The following is a 23,803-nucleotide window of genomic DNA, read 5'->3' as shown; positions in this document are numbered from 1 at the left end:
ATATATATTCTTTGTTTAGTCCCTTCTCCTTCTTTCTACCATTGTCCTCCTTCCCCATCCCCTCTGGTCACTTTCAGTCTGCTCCATGTTTCCATGTCTGTGGTTTATTTTGTTCATTAGTTTATTTTGTGGAATAGATTCCACTTTCAGGTGAGATGATATGGTATTTGTCTTTCACCAACTGGCTTATTTCACTTAGGATAATATTCTCCAGTTCCATCCATGTTGTCAGAAAAGGTAGGATTTCCTTCTTTTTTTTCTTTCATTTTGTTTTTTAAATGCAGATTGATTTTATTTATTTATTTTTTATGTCAAAATCCATTATAAAAAATTAAAACATTTAAATTCATCATAAAGTCTCAGCAATTAAAACATGACACCAGCACAGAAATAATCAAGTAGACCAATGAAATAAAATGAGCATTCTAGAAACAAATGTATATATCTAACAATGTGATATATGATTCAATTGATATTTCAAATCAATGAGGAAAATAAGGCTTATTTAACAAATAAAGTGCATGAACCACTCTTACTTGAAATAAAAAAATAACAAAAAACAAATTACTTGAAACTTTATTTCACACGTTATACAAAAAAGAAATATTCAGGTGAGTTAAGGTAAAATATTCAAAATATTCAAACCCAGAAGCTATAAAGAAAAATATTGCCAATATGACTATATTAAATATTGAAGACTATACAGTAATATACATATAGAAAAAATTAAAGAACAAATAACAGAATAGGAAAGTATTTGCAACACATCTAAAAAAAGGTTAATAAGTTTTTTTAGGGAAAAAATTATACAAACATTTAATCAAAAAATGGAAAAAGAATATCAAAAAGTCATTTAAAGCTTTTTAAAAATAATAAAGGCAAGGAATATACAAAAACAGGTTTAGTTTCAACAAATAAAGTAACAAAATAACACATCATTATCACATACAGATTAATAAGTGTTAAAAAATATTAGTAATATCAACTATTGGTGACTGTGAAAGGAACTGGGTATTCATAGACTCTTCTTCATCTTCCTAAAGCAGTAGCTTTAGCGTATCTTGCAATGCTGGTTTGGTGGAGGTATATTCCTTTAGTCTTTTTTTGTCTGGGAAACTCCTTATGTCACCTTCCATTTTAATTGAGAGCCTTGCTGGGTAGAGCAGTGTTGGTTACAGGCCTTTGTTTTCATGACTTGGAATATTTCTTGCCACTCCCTTCTGGCTTATAGTGTTTCTGTTGAGAAGTCAGCTGTTAGCCGTATCAGGGCTTCCTTATATGTTATTACGTGTTTCTCCCTTGCTGCCTTTAGGATTCTCTCTTTGTCTTTGCTATTTGCCATTTTAATGACGATGTGCCTTGAAGTGGGCCTCATTGGGTTCCTCTTGAATGGGACCCTCTGTGCTTCCTGGGCTTGTGTGACTTTTTTCTCTCCTCCAATTAGGGAAGGTTTCCATCATTACTTTTTCAAACACGTTTTCTATCCCTTCTTCCTCTTCTTCTGGTATCCCTATTATGCAGATATTATTATGTTTCAGGTTGTCCTGCATTTCCCTAAATGCCACTTCATTCTTTCTGAGTCTTTTTCCATTTTCTTGCTCTTTCTGGGAGCTTTTTTCTACCTTGTCCTCCAGCTTGCTGATTCAATCCTCTGCTTCATCTAGCCAGCTTTTGAGTCCTTCTATTGTGTTCTTCAATTCAGAAATTGTATTCTTCATTTCCTCTTGTCTCTTATTGATAGTTTCCATGTCCTTTTTCATGCTGATATAGTTTGCAGTAAGTTCCTCCTAGTTTCCCTGTAGTTTTTGGTTATTCTCCCTGAGCTCACTGTGCTTCCTTTAAACCGTTGTTTTGAACTCAATATCTCATAGTACTTGCATCTATTTCATTTAGTCTTTTTCTGGGGATTCCTCCTTTCCCTTCAACTGGGGTTGTTTCTTTGTCTTCCCATTACTTGTGGGACTCTTCTTTTTTGCTTCTGCTTCTTAAATTGATCTGTCTTGATTTCCTGACTTTGTGGTATGAACTTCTATAGTAGGAGACCTCTGTTTTTTTTTCTGGATCTGCCTGTGATGTTGTCAGATGCTGACCCTGTCTGACCTTTGGCAGTCTGTTCGAGACTTCCAGGAATCTACTGTCTGTGGCTATCTCCTTCAGTTGTTAAACTAGTCACTTTGCACTCAGCAGGCCAGCTTAGACACCAGAGGGCAGGGCAGAGTCCCTCCTAGGGTTGGGGTTATTGGGTCCTTTCATGCTGCTGCCACTCAGGGGAGTGGTCTGCCTGAGCAAGATGGTTGCTTCTGTATGGAGAGGAGTCAGCACCGAGATCCTGCCGGCCACTCTCCCAGCTCTGTTCCCAAAGCCTCCTTTCCCAGTCTCTCCTCCAGCATCTCTAGCCCACTCTGCCCTTGCCTTTGCCAGAGTCCACGGTAAGTGGCTGCAAATAAAAATTTATGTATTGGCCCTTTAAAAGGCTATTTGTATCTCCGGCCGCCTGTCTCTGGCAGAGAACAGCCCTGCTGCTTTTCTCAGCTGACTGTTATCTGTGTACTTTTTGAGCTCTCTTCCTGTAGGCTGGAGATTCCTGCTTATGGTTTAGTAAAATGGTCATCATCATATGTATAAATATTCACATAGACTAAACACCCTAACCTTCTAACTAAACTTTACTGAACCAAATCACCAAATTAACTGAAGTTTTCCATCCCCTCTGAAAAACAATAGTTTGAGCAAAGGTTCTCAAACTTTAGAGGGCCTCAAATTATCTGGAAGGTTTGTTAACACAAAGATTGCTGAGTCCCACTCCCAGAGTTTCTGATTCAATATGTCTGGAGTAAGATCCTGGAAGTTAAAATGCTAATAAGTTCCCAGGAGAGGCTCATCCTTCTGGTCCAGATATCACAATTTTGAGAAAGCACTGCTCTATAGTAAGTTCCCATTCTACCTCCCTTCCTATCATTTGAGCTATTTGATATAAAAGGTCAGTTTCCCAAACCTGTACAGTCCATTTGAAATCATTTATTATAGTTAATTAGCTAATTAAATATAATGTAAATGTATAGAAGGATGTCATTTTCAAATTACCTATTGAATTAGATGTGAGAATCCTGTAATATATTGGAAAATTTTCATAAAAATCTAGGATTTTGTACTTCTTCCCAATTTAATTTCTTAGTCCAATCAAAAACTAAAAGTGAAAATCATAGTTGATAACTCATCAGTGTTGAACATATATATAGGCACAAATGAACATGAGAAAAATATGGGTGATAGATATATTTATTATCTTGTGTATAGTATTGTAGTGATCATTTCTTGGTGTGTGTGTATGTATAAAACTTACAAAATTGTATACTGCAAAGTTATATAGTTTATTGTATGTCAACTACACCTTAATAAAGTATATAAACAACACACAAGCAAACACATACACATATACCTAACACATACAAGCAAACACACACCTAAAAAAACTGCTAAAATTAAGGCTGACAAAACCAAATTTTATGAGGATATTAAATAACCATAATTCTCATACAACGTTGAAAGGAATGCAAAATGGTACCAACACTATGAAAAAAGATTTGGCAATTTCTTATAAAACTAAACATACATTAACTCTATTACCAAGAATTCCATTCCTTATTATTTACCCAAGAGAAATTTTTTAAAAATTGTAAATAGTTTTATTCATAATAGCTAAAACCTACAAATAGTTCATCAGCAGAAGAATGGATAAACAAAATGAAGTATCTATACAATGCAATAATGAAAGGCAAAAATAATCATCTATGACATAAGAAAGCAGAACAATGATTGCCTCGTCAGGCTTGTGGCAGGGCAAGGGAGGGAAATGAAGACATTTTCTGAAGTTATGATAATATTCTATATCTTGAGAGGGTTTATTTGGCTTACACAGAGATGCATATTTGTCAAAACTCATGGAATGGTGAGTATACTTAAGATTTGTCATTTCACTGTAAATTTTATTTCAAAAATGAAAAGAAGAGCTATAAATGTATATTGAACTCTAGCTAATGATATGCATGCTCAAGTATTTGGGGACAGAATATACTAATGTCTGCTACTTTAAAATGCAACAAAAGATGGCTTGGGGGATGGACACATAATTTGATAAAACTATATACGATGAAACAGAAAATTAACAGAATCTAAGTAGTGGGTATTCATTGCACAATTTTTCCTGCTCTTCTCTATGTTTGAAAAGTTTCATTATAGGATGTTGGGAAAAAATCAGTTTATAAGATAGTAATGATACCACTTTTTGCATATTTATGTATGTCTGTATACTACATACATGCATATTTGTATTATATGCTACACATATATTTATGTATGTTGTACCATGCTCAATATTAACCAGATCCTTCTAATTAGCTTAAAAAATACACAAGTTACCCCTATTCCTAAATGATACAAAACAAACAAAAAAGAAACTCCTTCAAAATCCCATCCTCCTTCAGCTACTACTAAATTACTTTGGTTCCCTTTCAAAGCCACATTTCTTATAGAGGTGAGGATACTTCCTGTGCCCATGTCTTCACCTGCTTCATTCTGGCTTATGCCTACAAATAGCCAACAAAATCGCTCTTTCTCAAGATACCAATGATTTCTTTGTCACTAAATCAAACAGGCATTTTTTAATACTCATCCTTTGAAGAATGAAAAATATTAAATGTTCCAACTTTTAAATTAGAAATTAGGCAAATTTTATTTGGTATGTAAAGCAAGATTTCTTTTTTTTTTTTTAAAGAAGAGCTTGGATCAAAATGGCAGCATAGGTAAACACTGCTTGCCTTCTCACTCAACTACATCAAAATTACAACTAAAATATAGAACCATCACTTAAAACCATCAGAAATCAAGTTGAATGGAAGTCTGACAACTACGGAGTTAAAGAAACCATATCCATCCAGACTGGCAGAAGGGGTGGAGATGCAAAATGGGCTGGTCCCCCATCCACATGTGGTGGATAAAAATTTGGGAGGGATTATCTCAGGAGCAAGCAGTCCCAGACCCACACCAGGCCCCAGACCCAGGGTTCCAATGCCAGCAAGATAAGTCCCCATAACTTCTGGCTGCAAAAACCAGCAGGGGCTGAGTCAGTGGAAGAAATTTCTGGAGTCCCAAGCAGTTACCCTAAAAGATCTCACACATGAACTTATTCAGACTCACTCCCTCTGAGCTCCAGCACTGGAGTAGTAGTTTGAAAAGCACCAATAGCATACAGGGAGGAACTGAAGTGTCTGCCATCAAGGTGAGAGCGGGGACACCTTTCTCCCAGACAGAAAGGAGGGCAGATGCCACTATCCCTTTTCTGAGTCTCCTCCTCCCCAAAGAGCCCCAGGGCTGGCAGGCAGGTGCATTATCTGAGACTCCATCAACACTGTTTGCCCTGCCCTGAAGATCCCGAGACTCTGTGTTACCCAACTTACAGCCCCATCCAAACTGTTAACTGTGACTTTTCCATATGAATGGCTGGGCTTGGCTCATACTTCCCAACTTCCTAAATCCTATCAAAAAAAGCAGCAGCCAGCCTGAGTAAGCCCCCAGCCGCGTACCTCTTGCTAAGTGGCCCCAGGCCCAGCCCTAGCAGCAGCCAGCCTAGATTCAGTTTGGCTTTGCCTGGGCATCTCCAAGCCCAGAACACGTAGCAGCCATCTCAGATTGCTTTACAGCTCAGGAAGAGTGGCCCTGGCTGGGGCTGACCTTGTTCTGCACCACCTGAGAAACCCCAGAGAATGGGTACCCCGTGGACAGCTACAGACCACATCAGGGCACCATCTCCCTGCCCCTGCACAGTTGATCCTCCGCAGAGGGTGGAGGTTGGTAGTAAGTGTTCACAGACCGTTCTTGCAGCTGACTGGCTGGGTAGTTCCCTCCCATTGACCTGCCGACAGCAATCAATGCTCAACTACAAGAGGAGTGTGTACTTAGCTCACATTAAGGGCATACCTCAAGTACCCAGCTTCAGTGATATGGGAGGCTGTACCACTGGACCCTAGAGGACTGCTACTACATTAGGACATGTTACCGAGACAGGGAGTCATAGAAGCTCTACCTAAACATAGAAACAAACACAGGGAGGCTGCCAGAATAAGGAGACAAAGAAACATGGCCCAAATGAAAGAACAGGTCAAAACTCCAGAAAAAGAACTAAACAAAATGGAGATTAAGCAATCTATCAGATGCAGAGTTCAAAACACTGATAGTAAGTATGCTCAAGGAACTTAGTGAGGATCTCAACAACATAAAAAAGATCCAGTCAGAAATGAAGGACAAACTAATTGAAATAAAGAATGATTTATAGGGAAACAGCAGTAGAGTGAATAAAGTAAAGCTGGGAGTCAAATCAATAATTTGGAACATAAGGAAGCACAAAACAACCAATTATAACCAAAAGAAAAAATAATCCATAAAAACAAGAACAGTTAGGTAGCCTCTGGGAAAACTTCAAGCATTCCAACATTTGCATTATTGGGATGTCAGAAGAAGAAGAGAAAGAGCAAGAAATTGGACATCTATTTGCAAAAATAATGAAAGGAAGCTTCCCTAATTTTCCCTGAAGAAAATAGACACGCAAGTCTAGGAAGCACAGAGAATCCCAAACAAGATAGATGCAAAGAGACCCACTCCAAGATACATCATAATTAAAATGTCAGAAGTTAAAGAGAGAATCTTAACATCAGCAAGAATAAAACAGTTACCTACAGAGAAGTTCCCATAAGACTGTCAACTGATTTCGCAACAGAAACTTTGCAGGCTAGAATGGATTGGCAAGAAATAGTTAAAGTCATGAAAAGCAGGGACCTACAGCCAAGACTGTTCTACCCAGCAAAGATATCATTTAGAATCAAAGGGCACATTAAGATCTTCCAAGACAAAATTAAAGTAGTTCATCATTACCAAACCATTATTATACAAAATGTTAAAGGGACATATTTAAGAAAAAGATCAAAACTATGAACAATTAATGGCAATAAATACATAAGTATCTACGATTGACTGTAAAAAACAAACTAAGCAAACAAGAAGAGCAGAAACAGAATCGTGGATATGGAGAATGTTTTGATGGTTGTCAGATGGGAAGGGGGAGGGGGAGAATGAATGAAAAGGTGAAAGGATTAAGAAATACAAATTGGTAATTACAGAATAGCCAAGGGGATGTAAACTACAGTATAGGAAATGGATTAGCCAAAGGAATTATACACATGACCCACGGGCATGGACAATGGTGTAGTGATCGCCTAAGGGCATGGGGGATGCTGAGTGGGGAGGAGCAAGAGTGGAAAAATTGGGGCAACTATAATAGAATAATCAATAAAATATAATTTTTTAAAAAAGAGCTCAATTTCATATTATGGCCAAGTTAGAATGTAAGAAGGGGTAAACTAAAGGGATGATATCAGAAAGAAGGAAATAAAATGAATAAAAGAAGATAATGTGGATTTAAAAAGATGGCGGAGGAGAGAAAGGGAGTCACGCTGACCTCCTCCCAAAACCAAACTGGAATTGCAACTAAATAATGGAGTAATCACCTGGAAAGCAGTGGAGCGATAGTGGGAGAGGAGCCTTGGTGCCGCGGACAGTGGATTCGACTCTCACACATCCCAACGGGTGAGAATTGCGGTGGAGGCTCGAGAGGGTGGGCTGGGTGCGCACGGGCACTGGCACCAGAGGGACATTGAAACGGCCAGTTAGCGTCCCCCCGAGAAGAACGGGGTCTGAATCATAAACAGGAACCCCTAAACTACAGCAGCTAAAGCCGAGAAAATGCAGACAAAACGCAACCCCAAAAAGCTTAGGGGCGCTCTCTGCCAGAGACAGACGGCTGGGGATGCAAAAAGACATTTAAAGGGCAAACGCAAAAGTTGCAGCGGCAGCCACCCTCCTTGATCGCTGGGTACAGGCGGCAACAGGGTGGGCTGGTGCCTGGGAAAAGACTGGTGAGGAAAACTTTGTGAAGAGAACTGAGACTGCGGCTGGTGGAGCCCGGGTGATAACGCACTTCCCACTCTCCAGCTACCATCTCGCTCAGGCATAAGGGAATCAATTAACCTGCCTTTTGTGCGCTCCGCACACAGCTTGTACACCTGTGAGCTACGGGGCTGAGTGCAGACTGCCTGGGAGAGCCTTGAGGAGAGACTGGAGACGGAGGCGTTGGGGAAAGAACGGGAGGAGGAACCGGGGAGCCCCGACTCCCTCCCCGTTCCATAGTCTCCATTGTGGGCTGGAAAGGCGCGACCCCAAAGAGGCAGAAGCGGGGCGCGCATGAACCAGACTGCCTGCGATTGAAACGCAGTCCGCACAGGGATTGGATCCTCAGCCGAAGGGGTCACAGAACTGCCCAGAGGCCCCTAAGGGGAGACTAGAAACGGAGGCACTGGGGAAAGAACGGGAGGAGGAACCGGGGAGTCCTGACTCCTTCTCCTTGCCGAAGTCCCCATTGCACGGGAAGAGGCCACACCCCCAAAGAGCCAAAAGCCGAAAAGCAAACATAGAAACCCCCAAAACACCCAGAGCAGGCGCGCACACTTGCGCCGAGTGACTGGCGAGGGTTGGCGAGCGTGTGTGTGACCCAGGAGGGCTGGCGAACGCTTGCACCTGCCGGCAAGGCCTCACACAGACTGGCACCCATACGGCCTGCGAGGGATTGCACAGAGGGGCAAGGGCAGGCGTAAATTGACCTACCCGCCGCGATTGCCGAGCAGCCCACAAAATAAGTAGAGCTGCCCAGAGTCCCTGGAGGAGAGACCAGAAACAGGATTAACCGGAGAGTCCTAGAGCTGATTTCCTCCCATTTCCGTAGTCCCCATTTGGCGAGGGCAAGCAACGCACCCAAAGAGCCAAAAGCGGGGAAAACACACAATAGAAGACCCTAAACGGACCAGTGCTGCGAAGCTCGCGTGCCAGGGAGGCCAGATGAGCACGGGAGGTCGCGAATAAGCCCCCTGGTCTGGGGCAAACACATGCGAGCCCAGGCAGGTGGGGGACCCTGCAGCGCTGGGAACGCGCTCAAGGAGCTCTCGTGAGAGCGCAGAGAGATCCCAAAAAATAGCCCAGCCCTGACCGAAGGGGTCACAGAGCTGCTCCAAGCAGGAGTCAGACACAGGCATTAGACTCCTGAAAGGCTCAAACAAACAACCCAAGGCCCTATAGGGTCAACAACTGACATCATCAGAGGCAAGCCCAGAAAGAAAAGTAAAGGACAAAAATACTTAACAGACTCTCACAAAAATGGGAAGAAATAGAAGTTCCCCCAAAATGAGTGGAAAAGGGGACTCCCCACAGAGAGAGCTAAATGAAATAGAGGCAAGGGAACTATCAGATATGGAATTTAAAACAATGGTTCTAAGGAAGCTCAATGAGCTCAGCCAGCTCAAAGAGAACTATGAGAAACTGCAGAGAAACTATCAGGATCTTACAGCAAACTATATCAGCCTGGAAAAGGACATAGAAACTATCAAGAAGACACAAGAGGATATGAAGAATACCATTTCTGAATTGAAGAACACAGTAGAAGGAATCCAAAGCAGGCTGGATGAAGCTGAGGATCGAATCAGTGAGATGGAGGACAAGGTAGAAAAAAGCTCCCAGAAAGAACAAGAAATGGAAAAACGGCTCAAAAAGAATGAAGAAGCATTTAGGGAAATGCGGGACAACCTGAAACGCAATAATATCCGTATAATAGGGATACCAGAAGGAGAAGAAGAGGAGCAAGGAATAGAGAACCTCCTCGAAAAAGTAATGATGGAAAATTTCCCTAATTTGAGCAGAGAAAGGCTCTCATGGATCCAGGAGGCACAGAGGACCCCACTCAAGAAGGACCCAGGGAGGTCCACTCTGAGACACATCATCATTAAAATGGCAAATGTCAAAGACAAAGAGAGAATCCTCAAGGCAGCAAGGGAGAAGGGAGAAGGGATGAAGGAAAAGAATGAGACAGAGAGGAACACAAGTACAAAGAGAAAAGATGAGTAAGTTTCTATCAGTAATATCTCTCAATGTGAATGGACTAAATGCCCCAATCAAAAGACACAGGGTAGCTGAATGGATAAGAAAACATGACCCACACATATGCTGCCTACAAGAGACCCACCTCAGAGCAAAAGACCTACACAGATTGAAAGTAAAGGGATGGAAAATAATATTCCAAGCAAATGGACATGAGAAAAAGGCTGGCGTTGCCATACTTGTATCAGACAAAGTAGATTTCAAAGCGAAGGCCATAAAGAGAGACCCAGAGGGGCACTTTATCATACTTAAAGGAAGAATCTATCAAGAAGACATCAACATTGTAAACTTATATGCTCCCAATATAGGAGCCCCCAAGTTTATAAGGAAATTGTTGGATGACTTCAAAAAAGATATAGATAGCAACACACTGATAGTAGGGGATTTCAACACCCCACTGTCAAAAATGGACAGATCTTCCAAACAAAACATTAATAAACATATCGTGGCACTGAATGAAACACTGAATCAAAGAGACTTAACTGACATATATAGAATCTTACATCCCAAAGAAGAAAAATACACATTCTTTTCAAATGCTCATGGCAGTTTTTCAAAGATAGACCACATGATAGGACACAAAGCAAGCCTCAGCAAATTCAGGAAAATTGAAATAATACCAAACTTTTTCTCAGACCACAAGGCCTTGAAACTTGAAATCAAACTCAAAGAGAAACTTCAAAAACTTGGAAACTCATGGAGACTGAACAGTACACTATTAAACAATGAATGGGTCAATAATGAGATAAGAGAAGAAATCAAAAAATTTCTGGAAACAAATGAAAATGAACAGACAACTGTCCAAAACCTATGGGACACAGCAAAGGCGGTCCTGAGAGGGAAGTTCATAGCAATACAGGCTTACCTAAAAAAGATAGAAACATTTCAAATAAAAGACCTAACACTACAACTTGAAGAACTGGAGAAACAACAACAAATAAATCCCAGAGCAAGTAGAAGGAAGGAAATAGTCAAGATTAGAGCAGAACTGAATGACATAGAGACGAAAAGAACAATTCAGAGGATCAACCAATCCAGAAGCTGGTTCTTTGAAAAGATTCATAAAGTGGACAAACCTTTAAGCAGACTCATCAAGAAAAAAAGGGAGAGGACCCAAATTAATAATATCAGAAATGAAAGAGGAGAAATAACAACTGATACCACAGAAATACAAATGATTATCAGAAACTATTATGAACAATTATATGCCAAGAAATTTGAAAATCTTGATGAAATGGACAAATTTTTAGAAAAGTATAATCTTCCAACACTGAAGGAGGAAGAAACAGAAAGCTTGAACAGACCGATAACAGCTGGGGAAATTGAAGCAGTAATCAAGAAACTCCCAGCACACAAAAGCCCAGGGCCAGACGGTTTCCCAGGAGAATTTTACAAAACATTTAAGGAAGAGCTAACCCCTGTCCTTCTCAGACTATTCCAAAAAATCCAAGAGGAGGGAAGACTGCCAGACTCCTTCTATGAGGCCAGCATCACCCTGATCCCAAAACCAGATAAAGACCCTACAAAGAAAGAAAACTACAGGTCAATTTCGCTGATGAACATAGATGCTAAAATCCTCAACAAAATATTGGCAAACCACATCCAGCAATACATTCAAAAGATTATCCATCACGATCAAGTGGGATTCATCCCAGGGATGCAGGGATGGTTCAATATACGCAAATCAGTAAACTTGATACATCACATAAATAAAAGAAAAGACAAAAACCACATGATCATCTCGATAGATGCAGAAAAAGCATTTGACAAGGTACAGCACCCATTTATGATCAAAACACTCAGCAAAATGGGAATAAATGGGGCATTCCTCAACATAATAAAGGCCATATATGAAAAACCTACAGCCAATATCATACTCAAAGGGCAAAAACTGAAAGCTTTCCCACTAAGATCGGGAATACGACAAGGATGTCCGCTCTCACCGCTTCTTTTCAACATCGTATTGGAAGTCCTAGCCACAGCGGTCAGACAAGAGAAAGAGATAAAAGGCATCCAAATAGGAAAGGAGGAAGTAAAACTATCATTGTTTGCAGATGACATGATAGTGTACATAGAGAACCCTGTAGACTCTACCAAAAAACTCCTCAACCTAATAAGTGAATTTGGCAAAACAGCAGGATACAAAGTCAACATTCAGAAATCAAAGGCGTTTCTGTACACCAGCAATGCAATAGAAGAAGAAGAAATCAGGAAAAATATACCATTCGATATAGCACAAAAAAAGATAAAGTACCTAGGCATAAATTTAACCAAAGACACAAAAGACCTGTATGCAGAAAACTATGCAACATTGAAAAAAGAAATTAAGGAAGACACAAATAAATGGAAGCATATACCGTGCACATGGATTGGAAGAATTAATATCCTTAAAATGTCCATACTACCAAAAGCAATTTATAGATTCAACGCAATCCCTATTAAGATGCCAATGACGTATTTCACAGAAATAGAACAGACATTTCAAAAATTTATATGGAACCATAAACGACCTCGAATAGCCGCAGCAATTTTGAGAAAGAAACACAAAGTAGGAGGGATCACAATACCGGACATCAAACTCTACTACAAAGCCACTATACTGAAAACAATCTGGTACTGGCACAAGAACAGACCCATAGACCAGTGGAACAGAATAGAAAGCCCAGAAATAAGCCCAGGTCTCTATGGACATCTAATATTTGACAAAGGGGGCAGAAGCATAAAATGGAGCAATAACAGCCTCTTCAACAAATGGTGTTGGGAGAGCTGGACGGCTACATGTAAAAAATTGAAATTGGATCATCAGCTGACACCATACACAAAAATAAACTCAAGATGCATAAAAGACTTAAATATAAGTCGCAACACCATCAAAGTCCTAGAGGAGAACATTGGCAGGAAACTCTCAGATATCCCACGCAGCAATTTTTTCACTGATATGTCTCCTAAAGCAAGGGACATAAAGGAAAGAATAAACAAGTGGGACCTCATCAAAATAAGAAGCTTCTGCACGGCTAAAGAAAACATCAGCAAAATGAAAAGGGAGCCAACCATTTGGGAAAATATATTCGCTAATGATACATCAGATAGAGGTTTGATCTCCAAGATATACAAAGAACTCACTCGACTTGACTCCAAGAAGACAAACGATCCAATCAAAAAATGGGCAAAGGACCTGGGCAGATGCTTTTCTAAGGAGGAGATACAGAGGGCCCAGAGGCATTTGAAAGGATGCTCAGCATCACTAGCCATCAGAGAAATGCAGATCAAAACCACCATGAGGTATCACCTCACACCGGTCAGAATGGGCATCATAAACAGATCCACAAACAACAGGTGCTGGCGAGGCTGTGGAGAAAAGGGAACTCTAGTCCACTGTTGGTGGGAATGCAGACTGGTGCAGCCACTATGGAAAGCAGTGTGGAATTTCCTCAGAAAGCTGAAAATGGAACTGCCTTTTGATCCAGCGATTCCCCTGCTGGGACTATACCCTGAGAACACCAAAACGCCAATACAAAAGAACCTAGGCACCCCAATGTTCATAGCAGCACAATTTACAATAGCCAAGTGTTGGAAGCAACCTAAATGCCCATCAGTAGATGACTGGATCAAAAAATTATGGTACATATACACAATGGAATACTACACAGCAGAAAGAAAAAAGAAGTACTAAACTTTGCGGCAGCATGGATGGAACTGGAGAGCATCATGCTAAGCGAAATAAGCCAGGGGGCGAAAGACAAATACCATATGATCTCACCTATAAGCGGAACCTAACCAACAATGCAAAGAAGCAAGGAAAATATGACCAGCAACACTGAAAGGAAAAGAAATCAACAGAGACAAGAGGGAAGGGGGGGGCAGGGAAAGGGAAGGGAAGGGGAAAGTCAAGGAACATATAGCAAGGACTCATGGACAAAACCAAAGGGGAAGAGCTGAGGGAGGGAAGGTGGGAGGGGGCAAGGGAAAGAGGTGGGGGGAAGGCAGAGACAAATGTATTTAAAAAGTGAATAAATTAATTAAAGTATCAAAAAAAAAAAGAAGATAATGTTATAGTTCAGAGTAAATGTCAGTGGTCCATTTTCATAGACCTAATTCTACTGCATTTTGAAATTCTAGTGAACTCATTAACTGTTCTTCACATTTCTTCAACTGACTTAGTCATTACATCTAAAGAAGCTCTGTCTTATATGGGTCTCCCAAACTGCCTATTTATGTAGAAATTAGTCTCTGAGTTACAAGAGACAGAGAACTAGGTCTCCAAGGATCAGACAAATCCAGCTAAGTATCAAAATTAGTACTATTTCCTGATCTTCAGGAGACGAGCCCTTAAAGACTTTCACAACACAAAACAGAACTCAAAGCCTTCCAATGATTTCAGTGTGTCAGGTAATACAAAATTATGCAGTAAAATCACTTTAAAAATACTTCTATGAAAAATGAAATAAAGAGAATTCCTTTGTAACATGGGCTTCAGAGATGAAAACTAAATTTGAACCTAAGCATCCAGAAGAATCTGAACTAGTAATTTTTGGGTAGGCATTCTAAAACTCCAGGTCAGTTTCTGCAGCACCCTCATGTTTCTGACTTTGAAGATGAACAGGCATTGGCTAATCAAAGAAGTGTAGGAAAGAACATCCTAGCATGAGCAAAAATAGTAAAAGTATATGTAAAGAGTTACAAAATGGTTTTACTATTTATTTTCTTCTAGTATTCATCTGTGTATCTTGGTCACAGACAGTAGTTTCCAAAATTACAGACAGTAGTTTCCAAAAGGCTCCTTTCTTTCTTCTTCCACCTATTCTCCCGAGAAAGCAAATTCATTTATTCTGCAAGCAATTATTTAGCACCTCCAATGTGCAAGCCCAACACTATGTACATTGCTTAGATTTAGAGGAACAGAGCATATGGCTGACAGTAATACACTGATTATTGAAGGACTTAATTTTACCCTAGCTTTTTACACCATAGCTTTATACATAGTTGCATTATTTGGCTACTTCTGAGTGTTAAATTAGTTTTTCACTTACCTTTGAGTCTTAAAGAAGGTGTAATGAAAAATGAAATAGATTAAATTCATTTATAAGGAAGGAAACACAAAGGGACTTAATCACAAACTAGACAAATGCTCCTGTAAATCCAGAATGATTATTTAGTATAAAGTCTATATTCAGAACTTGAAACTCTTAGGATCATAAACCTCTTTGAAAAACTAATGAAAGCAAAGGATCCCATGGTAGGTAGTTTCTGACCGAGTTCCAAATAATCCCCACCTCTTGGTATTCATAATCTTGTTTAATCTCCTCCCTTTGAGTATGGATGAACCTAGCAACTTGCTTCTTAAGAAGTGAATATGGAAAAAAGTGAGAAGCTATCTATTCTGTGATTAGGTTAGAAATGACCATCACTTTTGTCTTAATAGTGCTTTCTCCTGCCCCCATCCGTCGCTCTCCCTGATGACGTATGCTGCCACGTTGTGAAAAGCTCCAATCAGAGGCCCATGTGGCAAGGAACCAACTGAGGCCTCAGTCAAACAATCCACAAGGAACTAAATCCTGCCTACAACCACATGAGCCAGGAAGTGGATGCTCCCTACTCCAAGTTAGGACTGCAGCCTTGTCAGAAACAGAGCCAGAGGGACATAGCTAAACTGTACCTAAATTTCTGACCCACAAAAACTACAATATGATAAATGTGTATCATTTCTAAGCTAATAAATTTTGGAGTAATTTATTATATAGCAATAGATAACTTAGGCAGATCCTCTCTGCAGAAAAGTATATAGTATACATACAAATTCCAGCACACATTTTAGGGAAATTGGTGGCCTCTCTGAAGTCCACCAATAGATTTCCTAGTGGCTCAGGATCCCAGGTTAAGAAACTTCTGACACAGTATGCACAGAAGACTTGCAAGAATCAATTTAACCATGCTATAGAGCTCAACAAATGTCAAGATGCTTTCTTTCCATAAAGCATTACTAAGAAAGTTAAACTATCTTATAAATATAATTGATTATTTTAGTACTAGTATCACCAAAGGTAAAATCAAGCCATGTTATACCAAAACATTATCTTGAATAATATATTTCATAAATACTAAGTAAGTACTGAAGTCAAAATAATGACTAAAGCACTGTCCTTAACTTTGAGGACTTTACTGTCAGGTGACTGAAACACACATACACACTAGCTATCATAAGAACTGAGAATAAAAATAGAAATTTTCATATGGTATATACTCATGTATATGATGAAATGGCTTTATGGAATTTTAATTATAAAGTAATTAAAATAATTACCTGTACTGTTTTTCCAAGTCCCATATCATCACCAAGAATACACCCTCTTCCTTTGATGAAGTGTCCATAAAGAAACTGGGCTCCTTCCCTTTGATAGTCCCTCAAATACCTATTAATAGTATAAGGAATAGAGTCTCCATCTTCAGATAACTGAAAAGCAACAGCAGATGATGGAAATTTTCGGTCTGGGAAATAAGGTTTTTCTAAATCTTCATCATCAAATATGAAATTCCTGGAACAATCTTTAACAGATTTTACTTCTTGAAGTCTTTTAAGAGGTACTTTACTTTCTTGAAAATCTGAATGTAAGATGACCGCAAATGACTTCCCATTTTCATCCACTGTTATGGATTTTACGGTTGCTTCACAAAGTTTTTCATTATCTGGAGAAGGGACAAGACATCTTTCTCCTGGATACCATATGTCTGTAATAATAAAGAAGAGAATAAAGTTTCCAAATCTAGTTTATAAACTACCACCTAATTTATCCACTGCTATGAGAAAAAAAAAAGCCTCACATAAATACTCTTTCCAAATTACTAAAACAAGATAAATTATACATATGATACGTATAGATATTTTCCTAAAATATATCATCAGATGTTCTCCTATAAAAAGCAGGAAAAAGGGTCCATAATTTTTTTCCAGTGGTTCTCACCCTGGTTGTGTCATAATGTCCCCATTCATTCCTGGACACTACCTCTTTTGATTCTGACTCAGTGGATATGGGCCATGGGCACCTGGTTTTATTAGTTTTTTTGGTTGTTATCGTCGAATTCAAAAACTAATTCTGCTGCACAGTGATTCTGGGGTTTGGAACCACCGATTTAAATATTCATGGTGGCATTCAGGATATGGTAGAGTAATATTGACTAGAACTTGGTAAGGAATAAACTAAAATCCTTTGGACAGCAATGCTTTTGTGATTCTTCTGTCTGCTTTTTTATATTTACTTCATTGTCTTTCTCTGGAGATAGCTGTTTCTTCTCACTATCAATACTGCTGCTTCTAAACTGTTGCTTTATATGTATGTATACAGCTAACCTCCAACTCAGTGATGTGTACCAGCTTTGTCAAGGTTTTTTCCCTTCTAGGTTTTAAAGAGTAGAGTCTTAAAAAAACAAAACAAAACAAACAAACAAAAAACAGATGAATTCTAAGATCTCTTTCTGTTAAGATTCTATTATTTTTTGAAGAGACTGACCTCTACATGCATGAATTTATTCTGTGTTTAATTGTACAGCTACTTTATTTTCTATTTAGAAAATATAACACCATGAATGGTGAGGGAAGTCTCTATAGAATACACTATTGGTACAATTAAAAAGTACCAAGTAGAGGAAATTAAGTGGAATTTCTTATAACAAGAATCCCAGAAGAACTGTATGGATCCAACTGTAAGAACAGTAAGAATTATTTTTGTTATACATTTCTCACTGAGATCAGATAACTACTGGCACAGTTTCCTACAGTCTTCTTGATTATTTCAAGCTAGGTTTTTATAGCATTCATGATTATGTAATGATATGACTAGTATGTCTATACTCTCTTAAGAATAGCTCATTATGCTATTTCCTATCAGTTGGTCCTCAAAAGTAAAACCATTATTCCCACTAATTTTAGTAACATTATATTTTTGCATAGCAATCAGAAGTACAGAGAAAAATTTGTTCTCCCACTCTAATATTTGGATCCAAACTATTTAAGAATGCTACACTACTCTAAAAGACAAAGTTTGAATATTAAAGTAAATTTTTGATTCACTTTACAAGGAATTACACATAGATCAATGGGCCCTATTACCAAAATAGTACTCTTTGGGCATTAAAATCTAAATTAACCCGTACAGCAATTCTTAACACATTATTTCTGTTTCACATGATTTGCTTGCCTACTCAGAAAATACCTTCTAATTTTTAAAGATCTAAAATTCATTTATTTATTATTCAGAATCTACATCTTGACACCAATTATTAACCAGATACTACTCCACATGATGGGTACAAAATGAAAAAAAAGTTAAAAATTATAGTGACTAACCTTGTTGAGAACCAGACTTCCTGAATTTCATTAAATGGCATCACTGTGTAACTAACTTTTCAAGGTAGAAAACCTTTAGCCCACCCTTATTCCTCTTTTTATATTACTCCTTACATCCAATCTATCAGAATGTCTTCAAAAGTGTATTACTTTCCTCCATGAAACAACTCTCTGAAACAACTGTCAGTAAACTATTCGGTACAGTTAGGTTTTAGCTGTTATTTTAGGTCTTGCAGGTTATCCTGTCTCTTGCCCTTGTAACACAAAAGCAGCCAGACAACACATAAACATAAGGGCATGGCTGTGTTCCAAGAAAACTTCATCTACAAAAAAAAAAAAAAATGTGCCAGCCCTGGCTGGTGTGGCTCAGTGGATTGACTACCAACCTGAGAACCAAAAGGATGCCAGTTCAATTCCTGGTCAGGGCTCATGCCTGGGTTGTGGGCCAGGTCCCCAGTTGGGGGGTGTGTGAGAGGCAACTGATTGATGTTTCTCTCGCACAAGGATGTTCCTCTCCCTTTCTTTCTCCCTCCCTTTTCTTCTAAAAATAAATAATAAAATCTTTTAAAAATAAGTGTGCCAGATTTGGCCCACAACCACAGTTAGCTAACTTCTGCCTTAAAGCATGCATGCCACCTTTGGCTTGAGCTTCAGCTTTCTCCTAAATTACTGCTACAGGCTCCTAACCATTTTCTCTGCTGCCACTATTTCACCCTTCAATCCAATTTTCCATATAGCAGCAATTCTGACTATTTAAAAATACAAATTAGCAAATCTTTAACTTAAAATCTTTCAATAACCATCCACTGCACAAAAACATAAGTCCAAACTCCTTACTATATAGTCTATAAACCCCTGTATAATCTGCCTCTATTTACTTCTCCAACTTAATCTGTCAACTTCTCCCTTCATTCAAACATGCTAAGCAGGTCTTCCCTCAGCTGTTTTTATGTTACTTGCACCCCCCCCCCCGGAAATTTTGTCTCTGACCACCTTACTTAAAGTAGGGTACCCCATTATTCACTAGTTTTTTATTGTATTGCCTCCATAGCATATATCACAATATTTGTCATGTTTACTTGTTTTTATATCTTTCCCACTAGAAAATAACTTTTCAAAGAAAATGTCTTTGTTCAGAATTTTATCCCCATAACGAGTGCACGGTAGGCATTCAATAAACATGTGCTGAATTTATTAACAAACACATCTTTGATCTCACGCATCCTTGATATTTACTGAGTGAAACACATATGAAAAAGTTTACAAACATTAAAATATAATAAGTGCTCTGGAAGAAGAGAACAGTGTGCTGTAAGATAGAGTACTGAGGGAACAACATAAAAAGGAAGGAGGTCTGAGAAAAGTATGTCAGTCAAACGATACAGCATGGGCAGAAGCCTATGGGCTTCACACAAAAAATTATGGAAATCAATTTCGTTCCTGAGTATGGCTAATTTCCAGAACTAAGTAAGTTAAGCTTGAGCTGGGGCTCGAATCTCTCAAGATTCAAACTTCAGAATAAATAGCTTAAATTGGGAAGATTTCATGTTGGATTGAATGGGGTATGGGGTTGCAGTGAGTGTAAGACTCCTTGTGATCTGGTCCTTGTTTTCCTCTTTAACTTCATTTCCTACCTGCTCTCCCTCTTGCATTCCAAACTGGCCTCCTTGCTATTCCTCACCATGGCACAGATGCTCCTACCTCAGGGCCCGAGCTTTCTGTTCCTCCCAGCAACGTTCTCCCTAAACACCAAAGTGACTCATTCTTTCACTTCATTCAGGTCTCTGCTTAAATGGCATCTTCTCAGAGGTTTCATCTCTGACCACCCAATCTAAAATAGCACTCCCTGCCACTCTTTTTCTTTACCCTGCTTTATTCCATTTTCAGAGAAAAATATTAAGTACCTGTTATTGTTTATTTCCCCAACTTAAATATAAGTTCCCTAGAGCAGGGCTTAGTTTGTGTTTACCACTTCAACCTGAGCACTGAGAACAATGTTTGAAGCTCAAGTACTTGTAAAATTAACAAATACCTACATATAGCTAACATTTGAAGGCCTTATGTATGCCAGCATTTGCTTTAGATTAGTAGTTTAAGCTTCTCAACAACCCTTTCGTTACTTAGTGTAATATTATCAGTTCCATTTTACAAACGGTGAAACAGATATAAATTAACCAAGTTGGCCACAGCCACACAGCTATAAAGTGGCAGAGCCTGGATATGAACCAAGCTATCTGATCTTGAAGCTACCGTGCTGTACCAGCTCACACATGAATGAACAATTCCCTGGAACTGAGTAGCCTCTGCTCCTTTTATCCGAGGCATGAGAATCCTATTCGCTATAATCTCCACTCAGTAACTTCATGTATTTATTTCACTTGCCAGGTTTCTATAGGCGTTGATATTCGTGGTCCCTAGGTTAAAGTGTCATCATTTTTGGCCTTCAGAATGTTGGTTTGTTACATAAACCTCTTTGAACTTTAGCTCTGAATTCTTCATCTATTTAATGAGATCAAGATCTTCCTCAAGGAAAAGCACGTAAATGATCGGCATATTCCTGAGCACAGAGCCAGCACTCAAGCTTTTGTTATATCTCTATAATGAAAGCTATTGATTAGGGGGCAAGAATACATCCCAGATAACTTGTGGCAGATAAGCAAATCCTCCTTAAACCCTCTCTTGGGGACTCCATCAAGGCTCTGGACTCAATACATCGTATATCAAGCTCCTTGTATTGTAAAGTAAACTGAACTAAATATCTTAACATTTTTTCATCTACTTAACAATCTTCTACCATTCACAGGAAACTGGGGTGCACAAGGACAAAGAATAAAAATATCAAACATTTACTGGGCGCTTACTATGGGCCAGACGCTGGGTCACGTAAGTGCTTTGCATATACCATCTCATTTAATAACCACAAGAACTCAGCAAGGATCCCAATTTGACAGATGATAAAACTGCCCAAAGTTGCTCGGCAAGTAACAGAGCCAGTAGTAGATCCAAGGGCAGTATGACTCCAGATTTCAGGTTTTCTCACGACTGAATCGCAAAGGATTGGCCCCAGCCTTGGAGAGGTTCACAATTTCAGGCTGTTATGCAGAAGAGCCACAGGGTAAAATCCCAACCCTAAGGGAACTTGCAGAAACCAGTCCAACCCAACGCAGTTAAGACAGGTGTCAGCAGATCGCCAAGTTCAAAGCTTATACCTTTGCAGGCGGTTTCAGCGCCGGGGTTCGGGGTGGAGGGATCCATCTGGCCAGGGGGTGGGGCCTGGCCGCCTGGTTGCTCTTGGATACCGCAAGGAGGAGGCCAGCCGGAGAACCGCGGCCAACACCACCTCCCGCAGTCCCTCCGTACATCGCCCCCCTAGACCCCGACACCACGGGGAGAGAGGGAGCAAAGGTGCAGTCTGATGCGGTCCAGTGAGAGGGAATGGTGGCGTCCGAGGCAGCGGCAGAGCCGGAAGGCGCTGTGGAGGATGACAAGGCGGCGCTCACCTAGTCGTCTCGGGCCCCACCGCCGCTGGAGAACGGCCGATGTGCTTGCCGAACCCCAACCCTCCCTCTCTGAGCTGAGCCTCCCTGTATCGCCCACCACAACTTCCAGCCCTGGGTCGGAAAATGCCGCGAGATCAAGCTTCCGAACTGTCACCGCGAGAACAAAATCTTGCATTAGATGGGCGGAGCAATCTTCCTGCTGTCTCCTCTACCCCTAGAGGGCTGTAACACGGAAGTCCGTGGTTGTTGTAAGTGTCGCGATATCGCTCGGTCACGTGGCGCAGTATATTGCGTCTTCTAAGGAACTCTGGAAGAAATTCACAGGCTTGGTCCTGCCGTTGTCTTGTAAGGGCGGGTAAGAAGAATAGCGGCCTGGTAGCAGACAGTAGTCCCCCGCGGTCTGGCTTACTTCCTTCAAAGTGCGAACCAGGAACTTGAGGAGGCCAGCGAGGCCCTCTTCGAGTGCTGCCTCAGCCATGTGGAGCGCCCACGCCTCGAGACACCCATGGGAGGCCGAGTGAACTTAGCGCATTTTTATTGAGTAACACACTAAAAAATAGTAAGTCATCAATGTCTAATGGGAGTACAAAACCAGCAACACATGCCATAAGTAGAAGGCAAAGGTAAAAGTGTAAAAATTTAATGTTTTTTCGTATAAAGTTACCAGTGGTCTGTATAACACATTATATTTAGTCTGTTTTTGTAAGCATATTAAAGGCAGTATACCGCTTATGAGCTAAATGGATACTGCGTATCTAATACAGTTCCAGACTTAACAGATTAATACAGAAATGGTTCATTCACTTGTTAAAATGTTTTTGTATATGGTACAACACTTTATTGAATTAGGTTAGCCTGAATTAGGAAACCTGTATTAGTTTCCTGCGGCTGCTGTAACAAGTCACCACAAACTTAGTGGCTGAAATAGCACAAAAGTATTATAGACAACACAGATTTATTAAGAGTTCTGTAAATCAGAAGTGCTACATGAGTCTCACTAGGCTAAAATCAGGGTGTCAGCTGAGCTGCATTATTTTCTGGAGGCCCTAAGGTGAATCCCTTTTCCAGCTTCTGGAATAAGCTAGGCTCTCTAGATATCTTGACTTCAAAGCCAGCAATGTTGCATCTTTCTGACCCTTCCTAGTGTAGTCACACCTGCAGCTGAGAAAGATTGTTTGATATTAAGGGCTCATATGATAAGATTGGGTCCACCTGAATAACCCAGGTTAATTTTCCCATTTCAAGATCTGTACCCTTAATCACATCAACAAATTCTCTTTGTCATGTAGAGTAACATTCATGTGCTTCAAAGATTAGGATGTGAACGTCTTTTTTGGGGGGGAGGAGGGGGATTATATTCTGCTTCCCACAGAGACTTAATGAGGAAAACTATATGGCTGCTTACTTGGCACCTGGTCATAGTAAGGAATATATGTATTGCTATTACTATTGTTATCAATGCAGTGCATCCACCTGAAAGTTGCTTCTCCATAGTCATTCTAAAGTTTAATATTTTTGATGAATAGTTGGTACCACATTATTACTTAAATTGGAATTTTGGGCTAGGTTCTTTTTTTTTTAAGATTTTATTAACTTTTAGAGAGAGGGGAATGGGGAGAGAGGGAGAGAAACATTGAGCCACTCGTATGCATCCTCACGGAGGGCCAAGCCCACAACCCAGGCATGTGCCCTAACTAAGAATCAACCAACGACCTTTCACTTTGTGTGGTGATGCCAACTAACTGAGCCATACTTGTCAGAGCTTGTGCTACATTTTAATTTAAAACACCATGGATTGAAGGCATATTATTTAGGTATAGCCTTAAAAAGTGGGGGGCTGGGAGGAGGAACCTGCTGATTGTAATTGTAACTTGATTTTAATTGGAAATTTTAAAATATCTCCAATTTCGAATGACAGGAAAAAAGT

At 39.8% G+C, this 23,803-nt stretch overlaps 1 protein-coding gene across 1 annotated transcript in view; it reads right to left on the bottom strand.

The window, feature by feature from the left end:
* Nucleotides 1-22,005, bottom strand: part of ERCC6L2 (ERCC excision repair 6 like 2) — a 156,748-nt gene extending 134,743 nt beyond the window's left edge. Inside the window, exons 1-2 of the mRNA XM_054588097.1 lie at nucleotides 21,586-22,005; nucleotides 16,337-16,761 (exon numbers count right to left, since the gene is read on the bottom strand). Of these exons, the coding sequence (XP_054444072.1) occupies nucleotides 16,337-16,761; nucleotides 21,586-21,631 (471 nt within the window). The 5' untranslated portion in view covers nucleotides 21,632-22,005. The remainder of the gene's footprint in view (nucleotides 1-16,336; nucleotides 16,762-21,585) is intronic.
* Nucleotides 22,006-23,803: the final 1,798 nt, after the last annotated feature.

This window comes from Pteronotus mesoamericanus, unplaced genomic scaffold, assembly GCF_021234165.1.
Source record: "Pteronotus mesoamericanus isolate MK-2021 breed Mesoamerican mustached bat unplaced genomic scaffold, CSHL_Meso_final scaffold_125, whole genome shotgun sequence".
NCBI lineage: Eukaryota > Metazoa > Chordata > Mammalia > Chiroptera > Mormoopidae > Pteronotus > Pteronotus mesoamericanus.
Note: the sequence above shows the minus strand (reverse complement) of the source record. Positions and strands in the feature narration are given on the sequence as shown.